Genomic DNA, 23,618 nt, shown 5'->3' with positions numbered 1-23,618 from the left:
ATGTCCTTACAGGCAGATGTTCTGTCTGCAGTCCCTGTTACATGATCACAGCCCAAATATGGTGAGCCATTTAGAAGAGTCAGAGTCTCTACTGCTTCATACCCAAAATACTGTGAACAGAGGAAGGTGCTGATGTAGAGCGTGCCCTTTTAACCCCATATCCCCACACTCCATGCTGTAACAGCCCCTCAGACCATAGCGCACACTGGTCTGAACGGAATACTGGAACATGAAAGACAAAGGCATTGGCTCTTTGCAGACAGTAAAAATATATTGTGGACAACAATTGTAGCATTGACAAGCATTGTAGCATACTTCACCCACTCCCTAGCTTGTTTGGCCTATGAGCCCAATTCAATATCCAAATATTTTTGTGACCTCACTATGTTAAACAATTTTTATTAAAAGTGGGATTATACTGCTTATTTGCTAATGATATTAAAATATGAAGGAAGTGAGGTTAGAAATGCATCAAGGAAGAGTTTTGTAGAAAATCGCATTATCTGTGATGAGGATGTTTATTTTTTTTTAAACCCTGGTATTTTCCACTCTCTTCTAAGGGGCTTTAATGGAAACAGAACACACACATGTTACTGAGAGTCTTATCATGCATCTGGTCATGACTCAAGAAAACAGGATTTTGCTATACTACCGGAACATCTTACGGTGATGGGAAGTCATAACCCTTCATTTCAGATACAATGTATTTTTAAGCAGGTTGAACAGGTTGGTCTCATCCCAGTCTGGCCTTGGATCTAAAAACACTACATGAAGTGGCCTCCATCAATATCAAATGATCCACAGGCACAGGAATAATACAATACAGTCTGGCTTGATATCAATTATGCTGGCTGGATATAGCTGCAATTACATCAGATCTAACCTTCGATGCACAAAATAAAGCCTGCAAGCCATTCCGTTTAATGGATTTATTTAACCTTGACTGGTCTCGTGCCAGCGTTAGGCCTCTTAATATAGGACATTACTGTAAATGGCTTCTATTTTCCTCAGAGCGCAGAAAGACAGACAGAAAGACAGACAGACACACACATTACTGAACCCACAAATCACATTATACCACACAAGGTGATGGCAGCTATGGGTAACTTTGTTATAAAGGGTCTTCAGGGGTTTAAAATCCCCACCTCATCCACACAGGTAGGTCACCCCTCACAACCAACCTCACTCTAGTTTTAGCCAGGCCTGCGGTCTGAGGGACATTTACAGTAAGCCTATTGTAGCCTACTGTACATATGACCTAATATTGTGGGTCTCAATGTAACCATCTACATCCCTCGGGCCTCCCCACACCACTACAATCTCTGTCTAGTTTGGACTGTTTTAAGAACCCATTTAAACAGGCTTCTCGGACAAGCGAGTGTTTAGGACAGGGGCGCCACCAAGGCCAGGGCCACTGGCCAACATCGGCGTCTAAGGACCCCCGGTTAGACTTCCTGGTGGAGCGGGCAGCGTGGTGAGAACCAGAACGGCATCGGCTCGACATCAACTGTCACGAGACCATTGGGATTCTGGTCGATGAGGCAGGGCCTTACTCTCGACTTGGATGGATACAATTTTTTTTTTATATATAATTAAATAAATGAATAAACTCTCTCCCTTGGTGACAGGTGAATTACAGCGTGCCAGGAGTGTCGTTTGTCAATAGAATCAGTCATTTACAGTAGAGTGAATCAACGTGGAGCGACAACCAATCGATACCAGCTCCACTGCTGAGCAGCATGCTAAACACGGCCCGTTAACATGCCTGACAAACTCATAAACACCAAGGGACCTTCTTCAAAGGCCCCCTATTCCCTATGTACAGCGGTCCAAGGACATAGGGTCTGCCCGGCTGTGGTCCTGAGCAGAGCGAACCCTGCCTACAACGTTGGCAACTCAACACAAACACTTTGCTGCTTGACTTTCAGCAGAGAATAAATAAAACCTGCGAGTTCCCCTAAATAGAGAGAAGGGAGACATCGTTCGAAGAGACCCGAGCTCTGCCACAGCAGACAGTTAAGACCTCCTCCTAAGCCTGAGAGAGATGACATAAGCCAGCTAGGCCCTGAGCTCCAAAACATGACACGCATGAAAAATGCAACACTGCCTAATTTCCTTACATAAGAGTGGCAGCTAGCTATATGTGTAGCCTCTAGGATACAGAAGCAGAGGGAAAAAGAGCGAGATATAGTTATATATAGATAGATAACCACTAGGGATAATAGTACATTACATAAAGAATAGGGCGCTATTGTCTCACCAGAGCTCCAGCCATCCACCCTCACTTCCCCTTTCTTGAATAAATTGCAGCCATTAAATTCCACTAAGCCCCTACTGTACATTAAGACCAGGCTGGATGTGGTTCTCCTTTGTCTTCATAAAGCCTCTATTTAAGGGCACCGGCTGGTTCACATGAGCTTTTTTTAGACTCCTTGGTAAAGCTATTTTGTTAGTTCCTCTTTTCACAGCAATAGTGAGGAACAACTAATCCCCCCAGTGTTTGTGTATGGGTCGTCCTGCCCTTTGCCATGGGAGAATACACACTACAAGGAATTACAAATCAGGGGGCACATTTTACATGCAACACTTTCCCACACCATGATTTGTTTGGTGCTGTGAAGTTCTTTTAGATCCTCTGCGATTTAGGACACATCCTGGTTACCAGTGCTGCAGGGCTTAGACTTGGTACAGTCTAGAGGACACAGCTAGAGATTCAGCAGAGTCACCAGCACAGCTGTAGACAGCCTCTTAGCACACACACCACATTACACACATCTGTTTATCCCATTGGGCCTGTGTAGGCTTGGGAGCGAGGTAGCGGCTCTGTGTTGTTGGCTGGGCAAATTGCATTCTCTTTTTTTGCATTTTCAGTGATGGCATTTTACCTTGCCGGGTAATTTAATTGATTATGCCTAATTATGTTAGTGTAAATCACCAGACATTTCCAACGAGTTTCATCTCTTCACTCCTTAGAGTGCATTTGTTTTTGGAAGCCATCTTTCATTGTGTAACGGAACACCGATTCCACTCTCCCTTCTTCAAAGCCAAGTCAGTCTCATGGGTGCTTGTATCTGGGTTTGTAAGATCCACTCCCATTGGCCTTTTCTCTCCTCTAAGACTGTAACATTTTCCAGTCCGTTATATTTAAACATATTGCTTCTTAAAACTTAAAGAAATAGCAGCTGTCTTTATGACAGGGGTTGCCTGGTGGTAATGTGAGACACCTTGTGCTCTGCAGAATCATTAACCTATTGAATGGAACGAGAGATGTGTGTGTATTTGTGTGTGTGGGGGAGGGCAAGTGAACTGGGAAGAGGTGCGTGTGGGTGTGTGTGGGTGGGGGGTTACAGGGAGGGTGGCGGGGGAACAGAAGTGCCAGTCATGACACTGAAGGGGCTGCCTGTCTGTCCCTCTGGGAATCCAATCAGAATCTCTCTATGACTGATGGGGCACTCTATGAACATGACACACCACTGCCTAGAGAGGAGGGGCTCTAGTCTCAATAATGTATGACAGGTCCCTGTGCTCCCAAAAGGGATGGACTACATTACTACAGAAGACCACAAGTCAGGACCTTTTGTCCATTCAGAACTTTTAGAAAGGTTACTTTAGGATTAGAGAAAGGTTTAGGGTTTACAGAAAGCTTAAGGGTTTAAAGTTAGGGTTATCTTTAGGTTTAGGGATTTTAGGTCAAATTGTGTGTGTGTGTGGTAAACTAAACAAAAAGAGGGGAGAACTAAAAGAGCAGGTAGCCGTGTCTGTCCTTGGAGCCCTGTAAAAGAAACACAGCTTGCTGGCTGTCTCTGCTAAACACTGTTCGGCCCTGAGCTAAGCCATTTATAGTCTATTAAAGTGGACCAAATAAAGGAGAGGTGCCATAACAATGACATGTGAAGATTAAAACTAGAGCAGGAAGAGTGTGAGTGTGTAGGAGAGAGAGTGAAAGAGAGAGTGACAGAGCGGGAAGAGGGTGAAGTGATGGAAAAGAAAACAAAGATGAACGTGATTAGATGACAGCCTGTACAGTGATATATATACCGATACAGAGGATATTGTCCATTAAAAAACCACAATCACCTTGAATCCTTAGTTGAAAAAAGAAAAGAGGTCAGTCACTACCAGAGAACTGGTTTCAAGGACTGACAAATCAAGATATAAATTGCAACCAACATGCAGAACTCCACACACGCAGGCTGATTTAAACCAAGCCTGATTACAGGGTGAAATTTTTTTATCATTTGATTCCTATTTGTTACAGTTTCAAGTGATCATGATACCAGACAGATGGTCTAAGTTCTATACTACTGATCATGATACCAGAAAGATGGTCTAGATTCTATAATAGTGATCATGACACCAGACAGATGGTGTAGATTCTATACTAGTGATCATGATACCAGAAAGATGGACTAGATTCTATAATAGTGATCATGACACCAGACAGATGGACTAGATTCTATAATAGTGATCATGACACCAGACAGATGGTGTAGATTCTATACTAGTGATCATGATACCAGAAAGATGGACTAGATTCTATAATAGTGATCATGACACCAGACAGATGGACTAGATTCTATAATAGTGATCATGATACCAGAAATATGGTGTAGGTTCTATACTAATGATCATGATACCAGACAGATGGACTAGATTCTATAATAGTGATCATGACACCAGACAGATGGTGTAGATTCTATACTAGTGATCATGATACCAGAAAGATGGACTAGATTCTATAATAGTGATCATGACACCAGACAGATGGACTAGATTCTATAATAGTGATCATGACACCAGACAGATGGTGTAGATTATATAATAGTGATCATGACACCAGACAGATGGTGTAGATTCTATACTAGTGATCATGATACCAGAAAGATGGACTAGATTCTATAATAGTGATCATGACACCAGACAGATGGACTAGATTCTATAATAGTGATCATGACACCAGACAGATGGTGTAGATTCTATACTAGTGATCATGATACCAGAAAGATGGACTAGATTCTATAATAGTGATCATGACACCAGACAGATGGACTAGATTCTATACTAGTGCCGGCAATTAAATATGCATCTTCTGTAGAAACTAAGAGTAAAGCAGTATTAGGCCTGCTCCCCATGAGTTAGATTTTATTTAAACATTTCACCATAACTAGTTAGTAATAATGCCAAATTGGATATCAGGAAAATTAGGAGAAAATACATCAGTTAAAAGATTTAGTTGCACATTACAAACATGGACTGTTCAAGGATTTTTTACCTATGATATTAGTTTATATTGTAACAATGTTGTTTTAATGACAGATGTATTTAATGTATAAAATTATTCGACATCCATTTTCTATTCATATGACGTGTACAACGTGTTTGTGTGGCATTTTGGTGGAGAAGTTTTGTCATGCTAATGAGGAAATACTTGAGGAAACATAGTGAGGAAAAAACTATTGTCAAATATATATTATCTGCTCGTAAAGTTGTTCTGATGATTACACTAACCAGAGAAATAGTCTTAAAAGTTTAGATGCCATCAAAACTAAAAGACAACATCAACATCCGTGTTAGGAAGCCTTAATTGTTGGCAAATGATGGATGGAATTGAGATCAGTTGGATGGGGGTTTTAGCATGTGTTGATGATTTAACAAGAGATCAGCTTGTAATAATCTGTTAACTTTCCAAGGCCAGACCTAACATTTCAACCATGAGGACACACAGTGTAAGTTTAATAATACATTGAGTAAAAAGCTTATATATGGGGGTAAAGCAGTCAAAAAAGCTTATCAGGGATTTATTGTTAAATATATGTCCATAATCAATCAGTGTACATATTTGTAAGTCCAAAAATGGAGAGTGAGTGTGTTCCAGGCAAAGGTTGAGCTGGAAAGAGCCCAAATCTATTTCTCTTCGGTATGAAGGAGAGAAGTGGGCCAAGAGTTGGCCTGGGCTTTCCTCCACCATGCCAGCAGAGAGGCCGAGACAGACTGGCTATTGAAACACCATTTACATTTTAGACAGTTTCTAGACACTCTTATCCAGTACAATTTGGATTAGAAATGTACAGGTTTTTCACCTTGTCGGCTCTGGGATTGGAGGATGCAACATTTCCGTTCCAGGCCCCATGCTCCAACCTCTGGACTATCTGCTGATGTAACTCAGGAGTGGTAGACAATCAACATCTGGTGTCTCTTCTACTACACGTCCCTCCCCTCTCTTGAGTTGTAAGATAAATGTGGCGCGCTGTAACTAGCTAAAAGCAGGAGACGACCCCCCCCACCCACCCACCCACCTCTGAGCGTTGAATTAGAATTGGCCCGGGCTTCTCCTGTTCAGTCCACTGGGTCTGGTTCAGCGTTAGTTCCAGGGATGTTCGAAGAAACAGGACTCAGAATCCTCACAACTCCATGGCCATTTCCATTGAGGACCAAACCACTTACCACTCAGTCTTCACCCGACTAGCAGGCAGCCATTTTCCTCACTCATTCGATAATCTGCTATTTTTACAGCCGAGCCCCCCGCGTCAAGCACACCCCCCCCCCCCCACACACACACACACACAAACACATACCCCCCTCCTGCACCTCCTATAGCTCAAGCACACATCACCCTCCCCACACAAACATATTCCTACAACAAAGACAGATAGTGTGTGTGTGCCAGAGACAGACTGATGGAGAGTTGACAAGGCCCAAAGGAGGGAGACTGCCCAGAGTGGAAGACATTAGACAGAATTAGAGAGAGAAAGAATTGCTGAGTGTAATGAATGATTGCTATACATTTTGTTTACAGCAAAGTTCACCGATTCACATTCTGACCTATATAGTTTTTTTTACAGTAGAGTATCATTTTTACACTATCACAATATATTTGATATCACAACCATCAAAACTTGTTCTTCATCATCTTTTTCAAAATGTTCAGGAATTATATGGTGCTATCCATAATTACTGCAACCCAGGTAAATATAAACAAAAACAGGCTGTGATCTAATGTTGTTGTTCATCAGCTAGATTGAAAACAAAACAAATCATGAGTAAACTAACTTCTAATTGAGTAAACTTGTTAGAAAATTATTATTTCATTCAAGAACATGCAGGCCACAATTATTGGCATGTGTTTAATAACTTGTCCACCCTCCAATTGCCAAGATAAGAGCTCTGAGTCATCTTTAATAATGATGAGGTGGGAGAACACACGGATATGATCTGAGACCATTCCTCCATACAGAAACTCTCCAGATTCTTCCTGCCCTGTGGACTCCCCTCTTCAGCTCACCCCACAAGTTTTAAACGGAATTTAGGTCAGAGGACTGTTATGGCCATTGCAAAACCTTGATCCTATGGACAGTGAACCCTTTTTGTGTAGATTAAGAGGTGTGCTTTGGATCGTCCTGCTGGAAGATCCAACAACGACCCAGTTTTAGCCTCCTGGCAGAGAGAGACAGGTTTTGGCCTGAAATCTCCTCGTATTTGACCGAGTCCATGTTGCAGTATCCTAACAAGGTTCCCAGGGCCTTTGGAATTAAAACACCCCCACAACATCACAGATCCACCATAATAATTCACAGTAGGCATTAGGTTTTCCTGCATGACCATGGCTGTCGTTATGCATTATAGGAGAAGACTCAGCGCTATTAGCTTGGAAAAGGAAGATTGCACAAAGTTTTAAATGAACAGTGCTTTTAATTGTGACACACATATGTGAGAAAAATATTTTTTTCTTTCAATTGTTTTAAAAAGTTCAAGAGGATAAACAATAAATAATAATAAATGAATCACAGTATCGAATCATAAAGCATAGAACTGTGAGAAAAGGGGCAGCGGTGGTAACGTCACTGCTTAGTCGCTAGCAGTGTCATTGTGAGACCCTGGCCCTGGTTCCAGCGGACATGCGAAGGGCGATGCAATTTGCAGACACTATCCAGGTTTGGAGGGTAAGTGATTCAATACGGTCGCCTTGGTTTGTAACTCTTTACATTAACGAGCTCAACAAGAGGACGTATTTCTCCGGTGTTTCCGATCCCAATGTCCACTTCCTGGTGGAGACAGCAGTGTGACAAGAAGCAGAACCGCATCAGATGTGTGTCTGACAACATTTCACGAGTCTGCTGGGAGTTTCTGCAGTGAGGCAGGGCCCTCATCACAAATGGGACACCACAAAATGCATGCCGTATTTGAACCTAAGTGTTGTGAGGATATAGTATTTTGAGGTCTCGGTTCTACATTGAAATTATCAACACGTCTCTCCTCTCCTGATATGTGAAAACTCCATTGGGAGTCCCACAAACAGGTGAAACCATAATTAAACCTTTTTTTAATCCACATCCCTACTGTAAACCCTGACCATGAACCCACAGGGCTTATGACCAGAACTGTATCTACCTTTAATCTACCTTCAACCTTTTCCACTAAAAACACATTGCCGACAAACACTTACTGCTCTTATATTCGGAGGAAAAGACAAAAGCAGGAGACAGAGAAAGAGAGAAAAAAAACAGGCAGTAATGGCTTGCAGGCATTGCTGACATTTGGCAGTGATTCCCCACATTTTCATTGCCACCCCTTCCTAAAATCCAATTGGATAATCACAGGCCGGGAGACCCTCATTGGTCCAAAGTCTCCATCTACAATTCAGTCCTGGTTTTCCCCTTGCTCTGTGTTAAACCCGGAGAAACTTTGGAAAGGTGCAGGCAGTCATTGACTGCGAGAGAACCAAACACAAAGCAGCTGTTGAGAAAGCCTAATCTAGTATAAGAGAGAACGCTCCATTAAACATCAACAAAGTGAAATCTGGAAATTTTTTATAATTGTTATTGATCAATTAAACAAACATGGCTAGCCAGACCACGTTTTTTTAATAATTTCCTAACTACATTAAATAAAAAATGCGTTACACACAGGATTTCTACCACATGTGGAAAATAGTGAATTACAAGCAAATTAATCCAAAATGGAGCCCTAAACCCTAAGCACTTGTGGAGATCTGAGAGGATTTAAGTATTATGGTCAATTCTACATTTACCCTATTGGTGGTCAAGGTGGAGCCATTACCAGATATTCAAAAGTGCAAGGCTTGAGTTGGGATTGACTGCTTCATCCCCTCCCGGCTCTATGAACCAGTCCATCAATTTAAAACAACTTTAAACACAGTTCTGTTTTTTTTACATTTCACAGCAGTTTAGATGGTCGAATAATTCCTTACACTATTTAGTACACAGTTTTCTCATTAATTGAACTTTAAGTAACACTGCATAGAGTGGATAGAAAAAGTCTACACACCCCTGTTAAAATGCCATGTTCTTGTGATGTAAAAGAATGAGACAAAGATAAATCATGTCAAAACGTTTTCCACCTTTAATGTGACCTGTAACGTGAACAATTCAATTGAAAAACAAACAGATATCTTTTAAGGGGGAAAATGAAAAACTAACAATAACCTGGTTGCATAAGTGTGCACACCCTTAAACTAATACTTTGTTGAAGCACCTTTTGATTTTATTACAGCACTCAGTCTTTTGGGGAAGGAGTCTATTGACATTGCACATCTTGACGTGGTAATATTTGCCCACTCTTCTTTGTAAAAGCGCTCCAAATCTGTCAGATTGCGAGGACCTCTCCTGTGCACAGCCCTCTTCAGATCACCCCACAGATGTTCAATTGTATTCAGGTCTGGGCTCTGGCTGGGCCATTCCAAAACATTAATCTTCTTCTGGTGAAGCCATGCTTTTGTTGATTTGGATGAGTGCTTTGGGTCGTTGTCGTGCTGAAAGGTGAACTTCTTTTGGGGGACTTTTTGCACACTTCAGCCGGGCTTGGATGTTTTTTTTTGTAAGAAAAGGCTTCCGTCTTGCTACCCTACCCCATAGCCCATTCATATGAAGAATACAGGAGATTGCTGTCACATGAAACACACAGCCAGTACTTGCCAGAAATTCCTGCAGTTCCTTTAATGTTGCTGTAGGCCTCTTGGAAGCCTCCCTGACCAGTTTTCTTCTCATCTTTTCATACATTTGTGAGGGATGTCCAGTTCTTGGTAATGTCTCTGTTGTGCCATATTTTCTCCACTTGATGATGACTGTCTTCACTGTGTTCCATGGTATATCTAATGCTTTGGGAATTATTTTGTACCCTTCTCCTGACTGATATCTTTCAACAATGAGATCCCGCTGATGCTTTGGAAGCTCTCTGCGGACCATGGCTTTTGCTCTGAGATGTAACTACGAAAATGTCAGGAAAATCCTACAAGAACAGCTGAACTTTCCTTGTGATTAATGAGAGTCACTTTAAATGATGGCAGGAGTGTAATGACTTCTATTTAACATGAATTTGAATGTGATTGGTTAATTCTGAACACAACCACATCCCCAGTTATAAGAGGGTGTGCACACTTATGCAACCAGGTTATTGTAAGGTTTTTATTTTTCATTTTTCTCCCTCAAAGATTTCAGTTTGTTTTTCAATTGAATTGTTCACATTATAGGTCACATTAAAAGTGGAAAAAGTTCTGACATGATTTATCTTTGTCTCATTCTTTTACATCACAAAAACCTGGCATTTTCACAGGGGTGTCTAGACTTTTTATATCCACTGTATATTTTCAGCAAACAGAAAATGACAATGATTTCAACATTGTCCGCTTGCCTTGGCCACAAAATCAGCCAAAAAGCAGCTTTCATATTTTCATAACAATGCCCAGCTAGGGACAGAAATCAATATGTGAAGGTCAAATCTTTCCACAGATATATTACGTACATTCTCAAAAACATTTACAATCTGTTTGTATCCATTAAGAGGATTTATCAAAAAAAGAACTGAGTATTTATTAGACAATTTAAGGTGGACAATAATTTAAGTGCAAAATTGCTGATTCATCACATGCCTTGCTTTGACTTTTAAGAGGTAAAGTCAGGATCACTACTGACATTCATTCTTGGTTTGAACATCTTTCTGACTACAAATGACTGCCAATCCATACTGGAACTATAATTTAAATGTACAGTAGGTTGAAACTAGTTTCTGATGTCAAGTCCATCATTACCATGAAGTTTTACTGCACACATACAGTGTATCCTGGACCGCTCTGAGGAATACCTTCCACCCCCAACCATCGCTGCCTGATAGTGTCTGATTCTCTGATTCTTTGATTATAAGACCACTGTAACATACAGCACACACACAGTGCCATAATGAACGCACTGAGGCACGAGATACATCACATGAGGAACCGTATAATCTCATTGTTACTTTTTAATTCAGGGAATCAACAGGGGATTAGGTGGACGGATTGCATGACCAGACAGGTTTAGACAAGGGACTATAATCCAGAAAATGGCACCAGGATATATAGGCTAGTCTAGCCTCCAGCCTCCACCACCCACACAACCCTCATTACACAGGGTTCCAATAAACTAGTCCTCTCCATCCCTTGGCACTCTGATGATCCCATAAAGGCTGTGATTACCCACCCATGGAGCTGACCTAAGCACTGTAACAAGCCAGCAAAACTGGGGCAGTTAAACCACTAAAGACCAATGGCGTGGTGGTGAGCATGTGGCGATGGAGGCAAGTTGTCGGTTGTACTGCAGCCTGTGACTAGGGCTTTGTCCGGACACACAGAGACTACATGTGTTTTTTAACCATTTTCCGAAAGGGCGGGTAGGAACGCGGGGCGAAAAAAATCAATTTTTTTTTTTTACAAGAGTCAAGATACTTGCAACTGAGGGACGTTTGCGGTTGGAGACTTGGCATGGAAACAAGCAAACAGAAACACAAGCACATCCGGCCACACAAGGATACAGAAACACAACAGAAACACAACAGAAACACTTAGGAGAGGGTACTGACCAGGTCAAGTCAGTCCTGCTTACTTCACTTCCACAGGGTGGGGGTCACTGGCCAATTTTGCCCCAGGCCTATTAAGGCCAGACTAGGCCCAGAACTAGAGCAGCCAAGCATTTGAACTCTCACAGGGGGTCTGACTACAACAGCTCCAACCATCTGCCATGAGCACACCAAAACCCAGCTAGCAAGCCAGCAAGTTAGTCAGCCAACCAGACAGACGGTCTGCAGTAAGGCTTTATACCAAAGCACAGGAGAAAACGTCCATCTACACCTGGAAACACAGGGCTCTACAGTGCATCTAAATATTTTGCTGTGCGACAAAAACCAAGGATCATCCTGAATACCTGAAATATTTTATATCCATTGTGTTCCATTGTGACCACACACATTTTCAATACATGCCTCTTCTCAAAACAAAATAGCATATCTAGCGAGCCCTGAAATCAGTGTCTGACAGAACATACATAATCAACTCACCCTGTGATATTCTATACACTTCCTACAGCACAATTCTCTAAGACAAAGCTTTCTCTCCAACAGCACAAAGGGGGACGTTTTACTGTAGTATTGGTCCCAGGGCTCACCATTAGAAAGAGGGGGGACTCTTCCCGCGTTTCCTGTATTAGGGAGAGAGAGAAAGAGAGAGCGAAGCCTCCGCACCCAGCTGGCTCTGTGGAGGGATCTGTTCCCCTCCTCTCATTCCTCCCTCTCTCCATCTATCTCCTCCTCCTCTTCTCCACTCGGAGTCTGTTGGTTTTACTCCAGCCCCTGTTTGCCTTCTGTGGTTACTGAGGCTTCTGCTGCCAGACTCACTCAACAGTGGAGGCTGAATGAGGCTTTAAAGAGTCCCTGGCAATCTCACACACACACACACACACACACGGTGTGAAAAGAGGTCACTGTGCCACATGGTCATAATACAGTGGATGTGGGCTTGACTTGAGGTAAAGACTGCCTTGGTGTTTTTATGCCTGCTAAACCAATCATTCCTCTCCATTGTCAGCCCACACGCAGACACACACACCCTCTTGACAGCCCACTGAAATTCATACAGACGCTTCAGCTGCTACCCCAGTTCTCTGTCACGTCAGATAATGGCTGAATGGTACAGGATTCACACCGGGACTGAAAATCCACCGCCACACTATTTCTACTTGGCTCATGTGTCATAGTCCTCGCAACCCTGGGATTGATGCCTATCAGCAGTGTGTACACAAACGTGTTCAAGCGCGTGTGCTCTCGCTCTCACACACACACACACACACAGAATTGTCCTGATTGAATCAGAGTCCCTCTGTCACCACACCACTTCCTGGCACACCCTGGAGTGGCCCACTTCTACCATCGCATCTCAAATAATCTCCCATAGGCAGATTCCGCATGTAAACCCAAGAATCCACTAGGAGTGAGTGGGACGTGTGAGATAACCAGCTGGTTATTTGGACACATCACGATTGAGCAAAGGCTTTGCGTGGAGTAACTGGAGTAACTGTACCTCTGGGAAACACAAAACACTTATTTTTTTGTTGTAATTTTATTAACTAAAAGCGCATTGCCAGTAACCACATGTAAAGTGCTGAAACTGGAAATACACTCACTGGTCACTATCAGTAATAAAAATAGCCAAACAGCAATTCATGTGGCTGCAACTCAATATATAAACAAATCATGAATACATTTTTAAAAGCAGTTGTCCAACCAAACAATAGAATGGGAAAGACATGATCAAAGCAACATTGACAATGGTATAATTGTTGCTGCTAGATGTGGTGGTTCCAGAATCTAAGAAACAGCTGATCTCTTGGGATATTCACGCACTACCGTCTCTTGAGTTTACCAAGAATGGTGCAGTAAACCAAAAAACATCCAGCAAGCAGCAGTTTTGTGAGTGAAAATACCTTGTTAATGACAGAGGTCAGAGAAAAATAGCAAAACTTGTCCAAGCTGAGAGAAAAGCCACAAATAATTACATTTGCACTCTTTAACAGTGGTCTGCAGAGGGGCATCTCTGAACACACAACACATGGAACCTTGAAGCGGATGGAGGCGAAATGGTGTTCTACCAAATACTAGATAGGTGTATCTAATACATTGGGTTTGTGGATTTACTTTTAATACAAAAAAAATATTACAAACTGCTTTTAGATAGAGATTCTACATTGGCACCATTCATAATAGGAATTTGTTTAAAAATGTGAACATTAAACAACAGTGTGCACTTTGTTCACTGCCAGTCCAATCAACCTGTGGCAAGGTGTTTTTGAAATAATGTTGCTCCATGAGTGATGTCTATGTCTTGGTTTTGGTCGGCATATGCTGCAAAACTTTCCTGAGCATTCAGAATCCCAGTTACTGCTTTATAGCTAGCATCCTGTAGCCACTGATCAGGGAAATATGTCACTTTGTGTCCACACAGAAGACAATTCACTTTTGTCTATTTTCATATAGGACTTTGGTTCAGAGTTTCAATTTGCGAGGGCTGGAGTAATTAATTCACTACATCTCAACCTCTTATTAAACACGCAGGATTCCAAATTAGATTTTGCTTCTCAAGAATTTAGGGTTTTGTAATCCTAGTGTCAACAGAACATTTTATTTACATATTACATGAACGTTATTTAAATAAAATTATTTATGTAGGCTAAATACATAAATAAAAATTGACAGCTGAAATTGTAAGATGTTACTTAAAGTTAGGGTACAGACCTGCCAATAGGGGCAGCGGTGAGCACATTTACAGTTCGATCAAGTGCAGGTTTGGTAGGATGTAGTTTTCGGGGATGCAATTATCATTGTGCCATACAGCAGGCTGTGTTTTTACGTTGAGCTGTGTGTCTGGTTCCAACCCCCCTCACGTGAGATGTCATCAAGATAATGATATGAAGCTTAAGAGGTACACCAAAGAGGATCAATTGAATTGGACAAACCCAACATAGGCTCAAATAATCCCTACATTTGAGCAGCCTTCTTTCTCCCTCTTTAAAACCCCCTACTTATAGCCAAGATGATGAGCTATTCCGACAGTATCTCGCCTCAACTCTTCCATCCACTATTACCTTGAAATTCTTGTCAGAGCCTTACGTTTCCATGTGGCTATTTCCGTCCCCTGTGTTTTGACAGTATTTCAAAGATGATGTCACAATATTCTTGTTCTGTGTTTCATAAATTGAAGTCTTTCCTTTGGATTTGAACCACTGTAGTTGGCAGCGGAAGAAAGTATTATTTTGCTGTTGAGATTAAGGTATATTCAAGGTGCATGCGTGCATAGATGGGTGACAATTTCAAACGAACATAAAATGTTTCAGTAAGCTGTTGGGCCACCAACCAGCCACCAGAACAGCTTCAATGTTCCTTTGGATAGTTTATACAAGTACTCTAATAGAGGGATTGAACACCATTCTTCCAAAAGATCCCATCATTTGGTGTTCTGATAATGGTGTCTTACACCACTCCAAAATCTCCCATAGGAGTTCTATCGGGTTGGTATCTGGTGACTGTGAAGGTCATAACATGATACAAATTTGTATCCTCATCAAATCATTTACTGATCCCTTGTTCTGTGTGGATGTGGGCACTGTCATCCAGGAAGAGATCCAATAATGAATCCTCTTTCAAAGACACTTAGCTCTTTGTATCATTGGATCAATCAGTACAGATGCATGGAAACATCCAACCTACCGTTCAAAATGTTGGGGTCACTTAGAAAATATTTTGCATCAAAGTGATCAGAAATACGGTGTAGACATTGTTAATGTTGTAAATGACTATAGTAGATGGAAAAGGATGATTTTAAATATCTACATAGTAGAGAGCACAGAGGCCCATTAACAGCAACCATCAGACCTGTGTTCCAATGGCACGTTGTGTTTGCTAATACATACGCTTGTGGACTCATCTCTTCTGGTCACTCAACAGATTTTCAACACTGTTTATGTCAGGGGAATGGGATGGCCATTGCAAAAGCTGGATTCTGTGGTTCATGAGACATTCTTGTGCGAATATAAAGGAATGTTTTTGGATTAGAGTCCTGATGAAAGATCCAACTACAACCCAGTTTTAGCCTCTTGGCATAGGCAGATAGATTTTGCTCTAATATGTTGTGGTACCTGACAGAGTCCTTGATGCTATGTAAATAAGCAAGGTTCCAGAAAAAAAGACCATCTTCTCTGAAGTAACAACAGAAAATGACAAACCATAAAAAAAAAAAACAGTTTGCCTTTTGGGAATCCCAATTTTGACCAAAAACTCAATCTTGCAAACACTATATGTTCTGTCTCTAAAAACCTTGTCTGTTTCATGAAACATACATAAATAACACTTCTAATTTGCTTTATTTCTCCAACATCCCAGTAGTTAGAATTCCCCTTGTTGTGACTACAAGCCAAGCGACAATGGAGTGGAGGAAGAAAATAGGTCCTAGTTAACAGATGTTCTGAATCATCCACAAACACATAGTCTGTAGAGTCAGTGCAAGAGTAATTTACAGCAGTGACTACATATATTTTCAGACAGTTTTGTACAGGCCCCGGTGAGAATTGAACCCACAATCACGACATTGCAAGCTGCATTCTCTACCAAGTGAGCTACACAAAACCAATACATTAGGAGAAAGGCTTCATGCTGGAGGAACACATCAGCGAAAACCCTCACTCCAGATTGGAGAGTAGGAAGAATAAAACAGCCCAGCTAGCTACATAACCAACTGACAACATACAGAACCAGAATACATGCATTTACATGTTTAAGCACACAAACACGATAACCCAAGATGAGTGTGAGCGCATGTGTGTGAGTGTGTATACTGTTACGCAACAGGAGAGCTCTTCCCATCTGTGTCTCTGTACTGCCCCCCCGCATCCCTGACCAGTGAAGCGAGAAAACACCAATCAGCCTTTTAGTCTGTCTGCACATCATCATCATTTTCCTGATCTCTGACATCCTCATTATTCTCCTCATCTCCATCATCATCATTCACGCACACCATCGCTCAAACACAAGGAGACATCTTCCATACTCAGTCTCTGAGATCTACCTGCCTGTTCCATCTATAGTTGAGTGAAACATGCTAAAAACAAAGAGACCAGACAAGAGTGACATAATGCTATAGAAAGCAGCTTGGAGAGAGTAAGACCATTAGCCACGTATTCTGTTGCCTGTACGTGTGGGATTTGGTCACATGTTATCAAGGCTAGGAAGAAGGGAAGTTGATCATTTAGCCAGTTAGCTACAACACCGTTACACAGTAGACATTTGCCCATGCCTCCTGAGCACGCTTTTCCCAGAGTTACAGTGCACTGCAGAAATATTTAAACCAATTTCTTAATTTTACTGAATTACAAATATTACAGAAAAAAAATTATATTTATATTTTATTATTAAAACATTCTTTTAAAACTGACTCTCAAAATCTGACCCTCAAAAGCAATTATTGTAAGGTGGCATTGGTTTTATGTTGGGAAATGTACAAACCCGATTCCAAAAAAGTTGGGACACTGTACAATTGTGAATAAAAACAGATTGCAATGATATTTTATTCAGAATACAACATAGATGACATATCAAATGTTTTAAGTGAGAAAATGTATCACTTTAAGGGAAAAATAAGTTGATTTTAAATTTCATGGCATCAACACAAGGGACAAGGCCATGTTTACCACTGTGTGGCATCCCCTCTTCTTTTTATAACAGACGGCAAACGTCTTGGAACTGAGGAGACAAGTTGCTCAAGTTTATGAATAGGAATGTTGTCCCATTCTTGTCTAATACAGGCTTCTAGTCCCTCAACTGTCTTAGGTCTTCTTTGTCGCACCTTCCACTTCATGATGCGCCAAATGTTTTCTATGGGCGAAAGATCTGGACTGCAGGCTGGCCATTTCAGTACCCGGATCCTTCTTCTATGCAGCCATGACATTGTAATTGATGCAGTATGTGGTCTGGCATTGTCATGTTGGAAAATGCAAGGTCTTCCCTGAAAGAGAAGACGTCTGGATGGGAGCATATGTTGTTCTAGAACTTGGATATAACTGTCAGCATTGATGGTGCCTTTCCAGATGTGTAGGCTGCCCATGCCACATGCAATCCTGCAACCCCATACCATCAGAGATGCAGGCTTCTGAACGGAGCGCTGATAACAACTTGGGTTTTCCTTGTCCTCTTTAGTCCGGATGACATGGCGTCCCAATTTTCCAAAATTAAATTCAAATTTTGATTTGTCTGACCACAGAACACTTTTCCACTTTGCCACAGTCCGTTTTAAATGATCCTTGGCCCAGAGAAAACGCCTGCGCTTCTGGATCCTGTTTAGATACGTCTTCTTTTTAGACCTATAGAGCTTTAGCCGGCAACGGCAAATGGCACGGTGGATTGTGTTCACCGACAATGTTTTCTGGAAGTATTCCTGAGCCCATGTTGTGATTTCCATTACAGTATCATTCCTGTATGTGATGCAGTGCCGTCTGAGGGCCCAAAGATCACGGGCATCCAGTATGGTTTTCCGGCCTTGACCCTTACGCACATAGATTGTTCCAGATTCTCTGAATCTTTGGATGAACGAACAAGAAAGACTAGTGAGAGAAGCCACAGAGTTCAATGGCTGGGAGTGGAGTATTGGTGCAAAAGACAACCATATCAAGAGCTTTGCATAAAACTGGCTTGTGTTGGAGGGTGGCAAGAAAGAAATAACTTTTGAAAAAAAAAGTCCCTTGGACATTGAAGTTTCCTTACATCAGCTTTTAGCAGACTCTTTTGTAATGTGGTACCTTCAGAAACTATGATGCATGAAATGGGTTGGTTTGTGTGCACAGACATGTTTTCTACTAGGTTGGTGTAGTTCAATGTAAATGGCAATATTTTTTGTATATTACCAAATTCATTTCTTTGTATATTGTATAGTACCGGGTGACTTTCACTCCTACTTGACTCATTTTCTATTACAATGGGTTGGTGACAGATGTCTTAATTATATATACTGTATATAGTTTTAGTAAATCTGATCCCAAGTACTACAAATAAAATGAATAACAGTATGTTATTGTACCTCAATCTAATTAAGGGCATGAAGTGAGTTATTTTCGAATACATTTATTAATTAGATTTTATATTAATACTTTGCTGTAGTTTGATTCAACTTGCTGGCAAAAAGCAAATTAAATCTAGTAATTCAACACCTACAGTAGTCATCCAACAAGCCCTAATTCAACAGTAACCGTGCCTCTATGGATGACAATGGGCCAAAACTGGAAATAAAGTTACAAACAAAATAACAAAGACCACATGATATTCTTTAGGATTTGCGAAAATTCAGAAACAGAGGGACAGAAAGACAGAGAGGAAAGAAAGTGTTGAGGAAGAAGAGGAGAGAGTTACCTGCCACACCCTCAGCGGCAGCTGCTGGTGTTCCTCCTCCCCTCCCTTCTCTTCCACTTGTCCCCTCCCTTCTCCTCTGTAAGAGCAGACAGTCTTATCTGCCTCTATGCAGACACAGAGAGCTCATCCTGGCATCCTGGCACAGAAACAGGCCTCCCCTGCCAACGGCCCACAGCCCTGTCTGCTCCATCAGGGCTGCAGGAGGCGAGCAGCCGTTCAATCGCCACTCACCTCGTCAGGAGGAAGGCCGCGGATACATGACACCACTGCAGCTAGCACCTAGCCTAGCACACAACCATCCACTCCGCTAGGTCTGAACTAACCGCTAACACCTAGAGGTGGTTCGTTTGTTTGAGGTAGTAGCCCAACCTGGCCTTGAGGCCACATACAGGTTAAAGCTTTGGCAACAGATTGTTGGGGGGGGGGTAACAGCTTGCTTTTGTCCATGACTCCAGTAAGAGCTATTTAGATGGAAAAAAACTGGTTTGGTTTCAGAAATAGTCATGGACTGAGTCAGAAGTCTCTCTCTGACTATGGATGTCCCAAATGGCGTAACTTCCTCTATGTAGGGCACCAACAGGGGCCCTGGTCAAACGTTAAGCCTGATAGGGGACCATTTGGGATGGATCCTGTTTCTCTCTACTGACTGGCTGCTTGGCTGACTTGATGTCTGCAGACACCTGTGGTTAGAATTCCATACACATAACCCCTCGAGCCGAGCGCGTCTGAGGGACCTCCCGTCTCATTTGTTATTCACTATACTAAACTAAGATTTCAGGAAGGCAGAGGCAGCTCTCCAATACAAGGCCACGCAAAGGACATTATCAGGTAAATACACACACTCACACTGAGGCTAATGTAGTTCCCTATTGCACCTCACAGAGGGTACCTGCTCATAGTCAAAATGCAACAAGGCAGAAGGGTGAATTGGGGAAAAGCAGCTTACACAGACAAAAGAAAACAATGCTGACAGTTCATTGTTCATCGGCGTACTAGAGTAACTGACCAGGCACACTGGCTTTAGAAGTGTGTAAGGAACACACAGTGAAGAGATCAAATAATACACAGTTAACTCAACAGGATTCTAAAGGTCGTCTCGGTCAAGAGGTCAAACGTGACATCTGACAAACAAGAATCAACTGCACCAATTCAAGGCAGCTGTGAGATGAGCTTACACACCTTTGGATTTCATTAGCTATAAATGGCATAGAATATCGATCCTACCAGTTTCTATTTAACATGTGAACCCTTCTCCCCCCAGATGGCAGTTAGAAGCCAGTGTGTGAGATGCGACAGCCTTTTAAATCTCCAGACATAAACAGAGCAGTAACTAGAGACAGTATTAGAGGAAGCAGTAGCCACTCACCCAGGTCTCCATGGAAACTGTTGTCATGGGAGGCTCTGCTGGCCGGCATGGAGTCCGGGTCGAGCGGGGGCCAGATCTGTCCGGTCTTGCGGACACTCACGATGGTGGCTTCCGACATCACCACGTTGCCCTGCTGGCGGTGCCGCTTCTGAGACTGCGGCGTGGGGGGGCTGCTGCTGTCAAACGAGTGCTGGGAGTTCTGCGAGTTCTGCGAGGGCGAGCGACTCTTCTCCCTGAAGGGCCGGCGGTAAGCCGTCGTGGGGCTGGGCGACACGTGGCTGGACTGGCCGGACGAGAAGTCCTCCTCGCTGGAAGTCAGGTTCTCATTGGAGCTGCAGTCTGGCGTGTAGCCGCCGCCTCCGCCCCCCACGTCCTCAAAGCTGCCGGGAGAGTAGGAGCGGCGGGGCCAAGTCAGGTGATGCTCATCCCCTACGTGGTCCCTCATGGTAACGCCCCCTCTCCCATCCCCCCCGCCCTCACCCATCATCACCCCACCCACGTAGACGCTAGTGTAGGGCTGGAAGTCGGACGGCTGCCATGGCGGTGGAGGGGGCTGTTTGCCCCCGTTGGCTCTGGGGTGACGTGGGTTGGGGTCCCCGTCCTCGTACTCAGCGTCGTACCCACAGGTGCTCTCCGTAGAGCGCCCCCTGTAGACGGGCCGGGTGCGGAGCTCACCCGCCACAGTGGCCAGGTTGCCAGGCAGAGAGTGCAGGGACCGTTTGCGCTCCATCTGCATGGCCTGACTGCCCATTGTGCTGATCTTGTCAGAGACTTCTCGGTCATTGACCCTGACTAGGCCCCTGTCATGGTGGAACTCCATGTTGGTGTAAAAGGGTTGCTGCTGCTTCTCCTGGCTCTTCCCTCCATCCCCGGCAGAGTGAGAGTTGGCCCGCTTGATCCTCTCAAAGTTGGACCTCAGCGCCGCTACCCCCAATCCCATGCCAAGCTTGTCATTGGGGTCAGTTGGCAGATCCTTGTTTGGGGGTGGATGTGGGCGGCGAGGGGATATACCCCCTTTCTGTTTGGAGGGCGAGAGGCCGTCTGTCTCGCTGTGCTCTGCCTGCTGGGGTAACTCAAAGGCAGACTGGAGTTCTAGTCCGTCACCGTGGGAAGCTGACTTTCGGGCTGGAGGGGGTTTAGGTTTGGACCGGGCTTCTCCCACTGGCTGGAACCGGCTTCGCTCCCCCTGTTCCTGCACATGTGGCTGCTGAGACTCAGCACCCATCCCTGCCTGGTCCCCTCCCTCATTCATCTGGGCCTTCCTGAAACCCCAACGCTGGCGGTCATAGCTCTTTCTCTCCTTGGCCAGCAGTGTCTGCAGGTAGATCATGCGGAAGCGTTCCTTGTTCACCTCCATCTCCAGCCGTCTGATGGAGGCTTTGCACTTCTCCAGCTCCTGCTCGATGCCCCCCACTGACCGTAGCTCCATCTTTGGGGGGTCTGACTCAGGGAACTGCGCTTTCCACGCTTCAATAAATCCCACTGGCTCCACCATATTAACTGGACTGCAAAAAATCTGACTGAGGTGATGTCACCAATAGCCTACAGGCTCGTTATTGCTCGCTTATCATCCAGTTTCCGACAGGGAAAAATAATATGAAATGAATATACCTAAAGAGCCTACAATACGAAAAAAATAACATTCAAAAAACTGTCCGTTTAACTGCTGTCATCCTCTGCAGATTTCGGAGTCACAATTTGTCAACAATAGAAATAGAAGGCTTATTACTCAAACCAACGAATGTGTCCGACACCAATAGAATTCGACGACGATGTCGCCTTTTCTGCATTATTCCAGAAAGACCAGTTGCAGAATATGATTTTAAAAAATCTCAGTCTCAACACAATGACAGCTGTCCTCCTGAACTGATGATCTTCTGGATCTATAACTCCCGTGTGATGAAGTAACCACTCTCGAACATATTGCTTTCTATTTTCTTATTCAAGTTAAGATTTTTCTGTATATTCCTTTCATCGATGACCCTCGTTCATTCACATGACAACATCCCAGTTCCATTATCGCCTCCAGTTGTTCCAGCCCTTTGTACCAGCAGCGTCCAAGGAGAATGGTATAAAAGAAGAAAAGCGAGAACGATAGTTTACCCACGACAAATTGCTTTGCTTTTGCTCTTATTTAGAACCGAAGATGAATTACAATTTGTTTTGCCTTGTTATCCCATGTTTACGCCGTTCATTTTCAGTGTATAGTTTAAATCCAGATTTTCCTCGTTTCTTGCTTGTGCCTGGTTGTGCTTCCATCTCAACCTCGCAGTCGCACTGAGACAGAGAGCTGCAGGAAAGGGAGGGACCAGACGGAATGATTGACAGTGGCGCTGCTAGGGTTTTTGTTAAATTAAAGAGACCGGGTTTTTGGTTGTTCAACCCATCATTCCATTACAAATAATAAAACATGATTCTAGTGGTGGAAAATTCATAGATATTTCAGCAAAACCTATAAGCATAATAACATAGGTAAGAATTATGTCTCGATTTATATTCCGTGTCTATGTCTTTATTTGACTGGGTTCCACATCACGACCAAAACTGTGTAAGACTTTGACGTGACGCGTTCGTTTTTGGTTCAGTTTGAGTTTTATTAACATGAAGGTGGATGAATGATGAAGGTAGAGAGCAGGTCACATCCTATGCATTACCTGTTCCCCTATAGAAAATCGAGTTTACGTTACTTTCAATAAGGAATATTACCTGGTTGAGGCCAAGGGAACGTCGTAAAAAGTAAAATCGGCAGAACCCATTGTTTAGAGCTTGAGTAAAGGTGAAAATACTAAAATGATAAATTTGTTAGTACAAATACAATGTTAAAAAACGAATAGGCTGAGCATAAATTATTTTACTAACTATTTGTAATAGATTACTATCCAAAGGACATGTACAGTATCTATTAAACAACTTCACCTTTGGTCAGTGACCCTCCTTGTCCAATGTAAACCCATTGTAATTGCAGTTTTTATTTAACTGATTTAGCATGTATTTATCATTATAAAAGTCAGATTGTTTTAATATGTCAAAATCCTCATCA

At 42.8% G+C, this 23,618-nt stretch overlaps 1 protein-coding gene across 1 annotated transcript in view; it reads right to left on the bottom strand.

Moving 5' to 3' along the window:
• The window catches only part of bcr (BCR activator of RhoGEF and GTPase), a 76,752-nt gene extending 53,879 nt beyond the window's left edge, over positions 1-22,873 (bottom strand). The window contains exon 1 of the mRNA XM_010877460.4: positions 20,579-22,873. Within this exon, the coding sequence (XP_010875762.3) occupies positions 20,579-22,073 (1,495 nt within the window). The 5' untranslated portion in view covers positions 22,074-22,873. The remainder of the gene's footprint in view (positions 1-20,578) is intronic.
• Positions 22,874-23,618: the final 745 nt, after the last annotated feature.

The sequence above is a fragment of the Esox lucius genome, chromosome 14 (assembly GCF_011004845.1).
Source record: "Esox lucius isolate fEsoLuc1 chromosome 14, fEsoLuc1.pri, whole genome shotgun sequence".
Classification (NCBI taxonomy): domain Eukaryota; kingdom Metazoa; phylum Chordata; class Actinopteri; order Esociformes; family Esocidae; genus Esox; species Esox lucius.
Note: the sequence above shows the minus strand (reverse complement) of the source record. Positions and strands in the feature narration are given on the sequence as shown.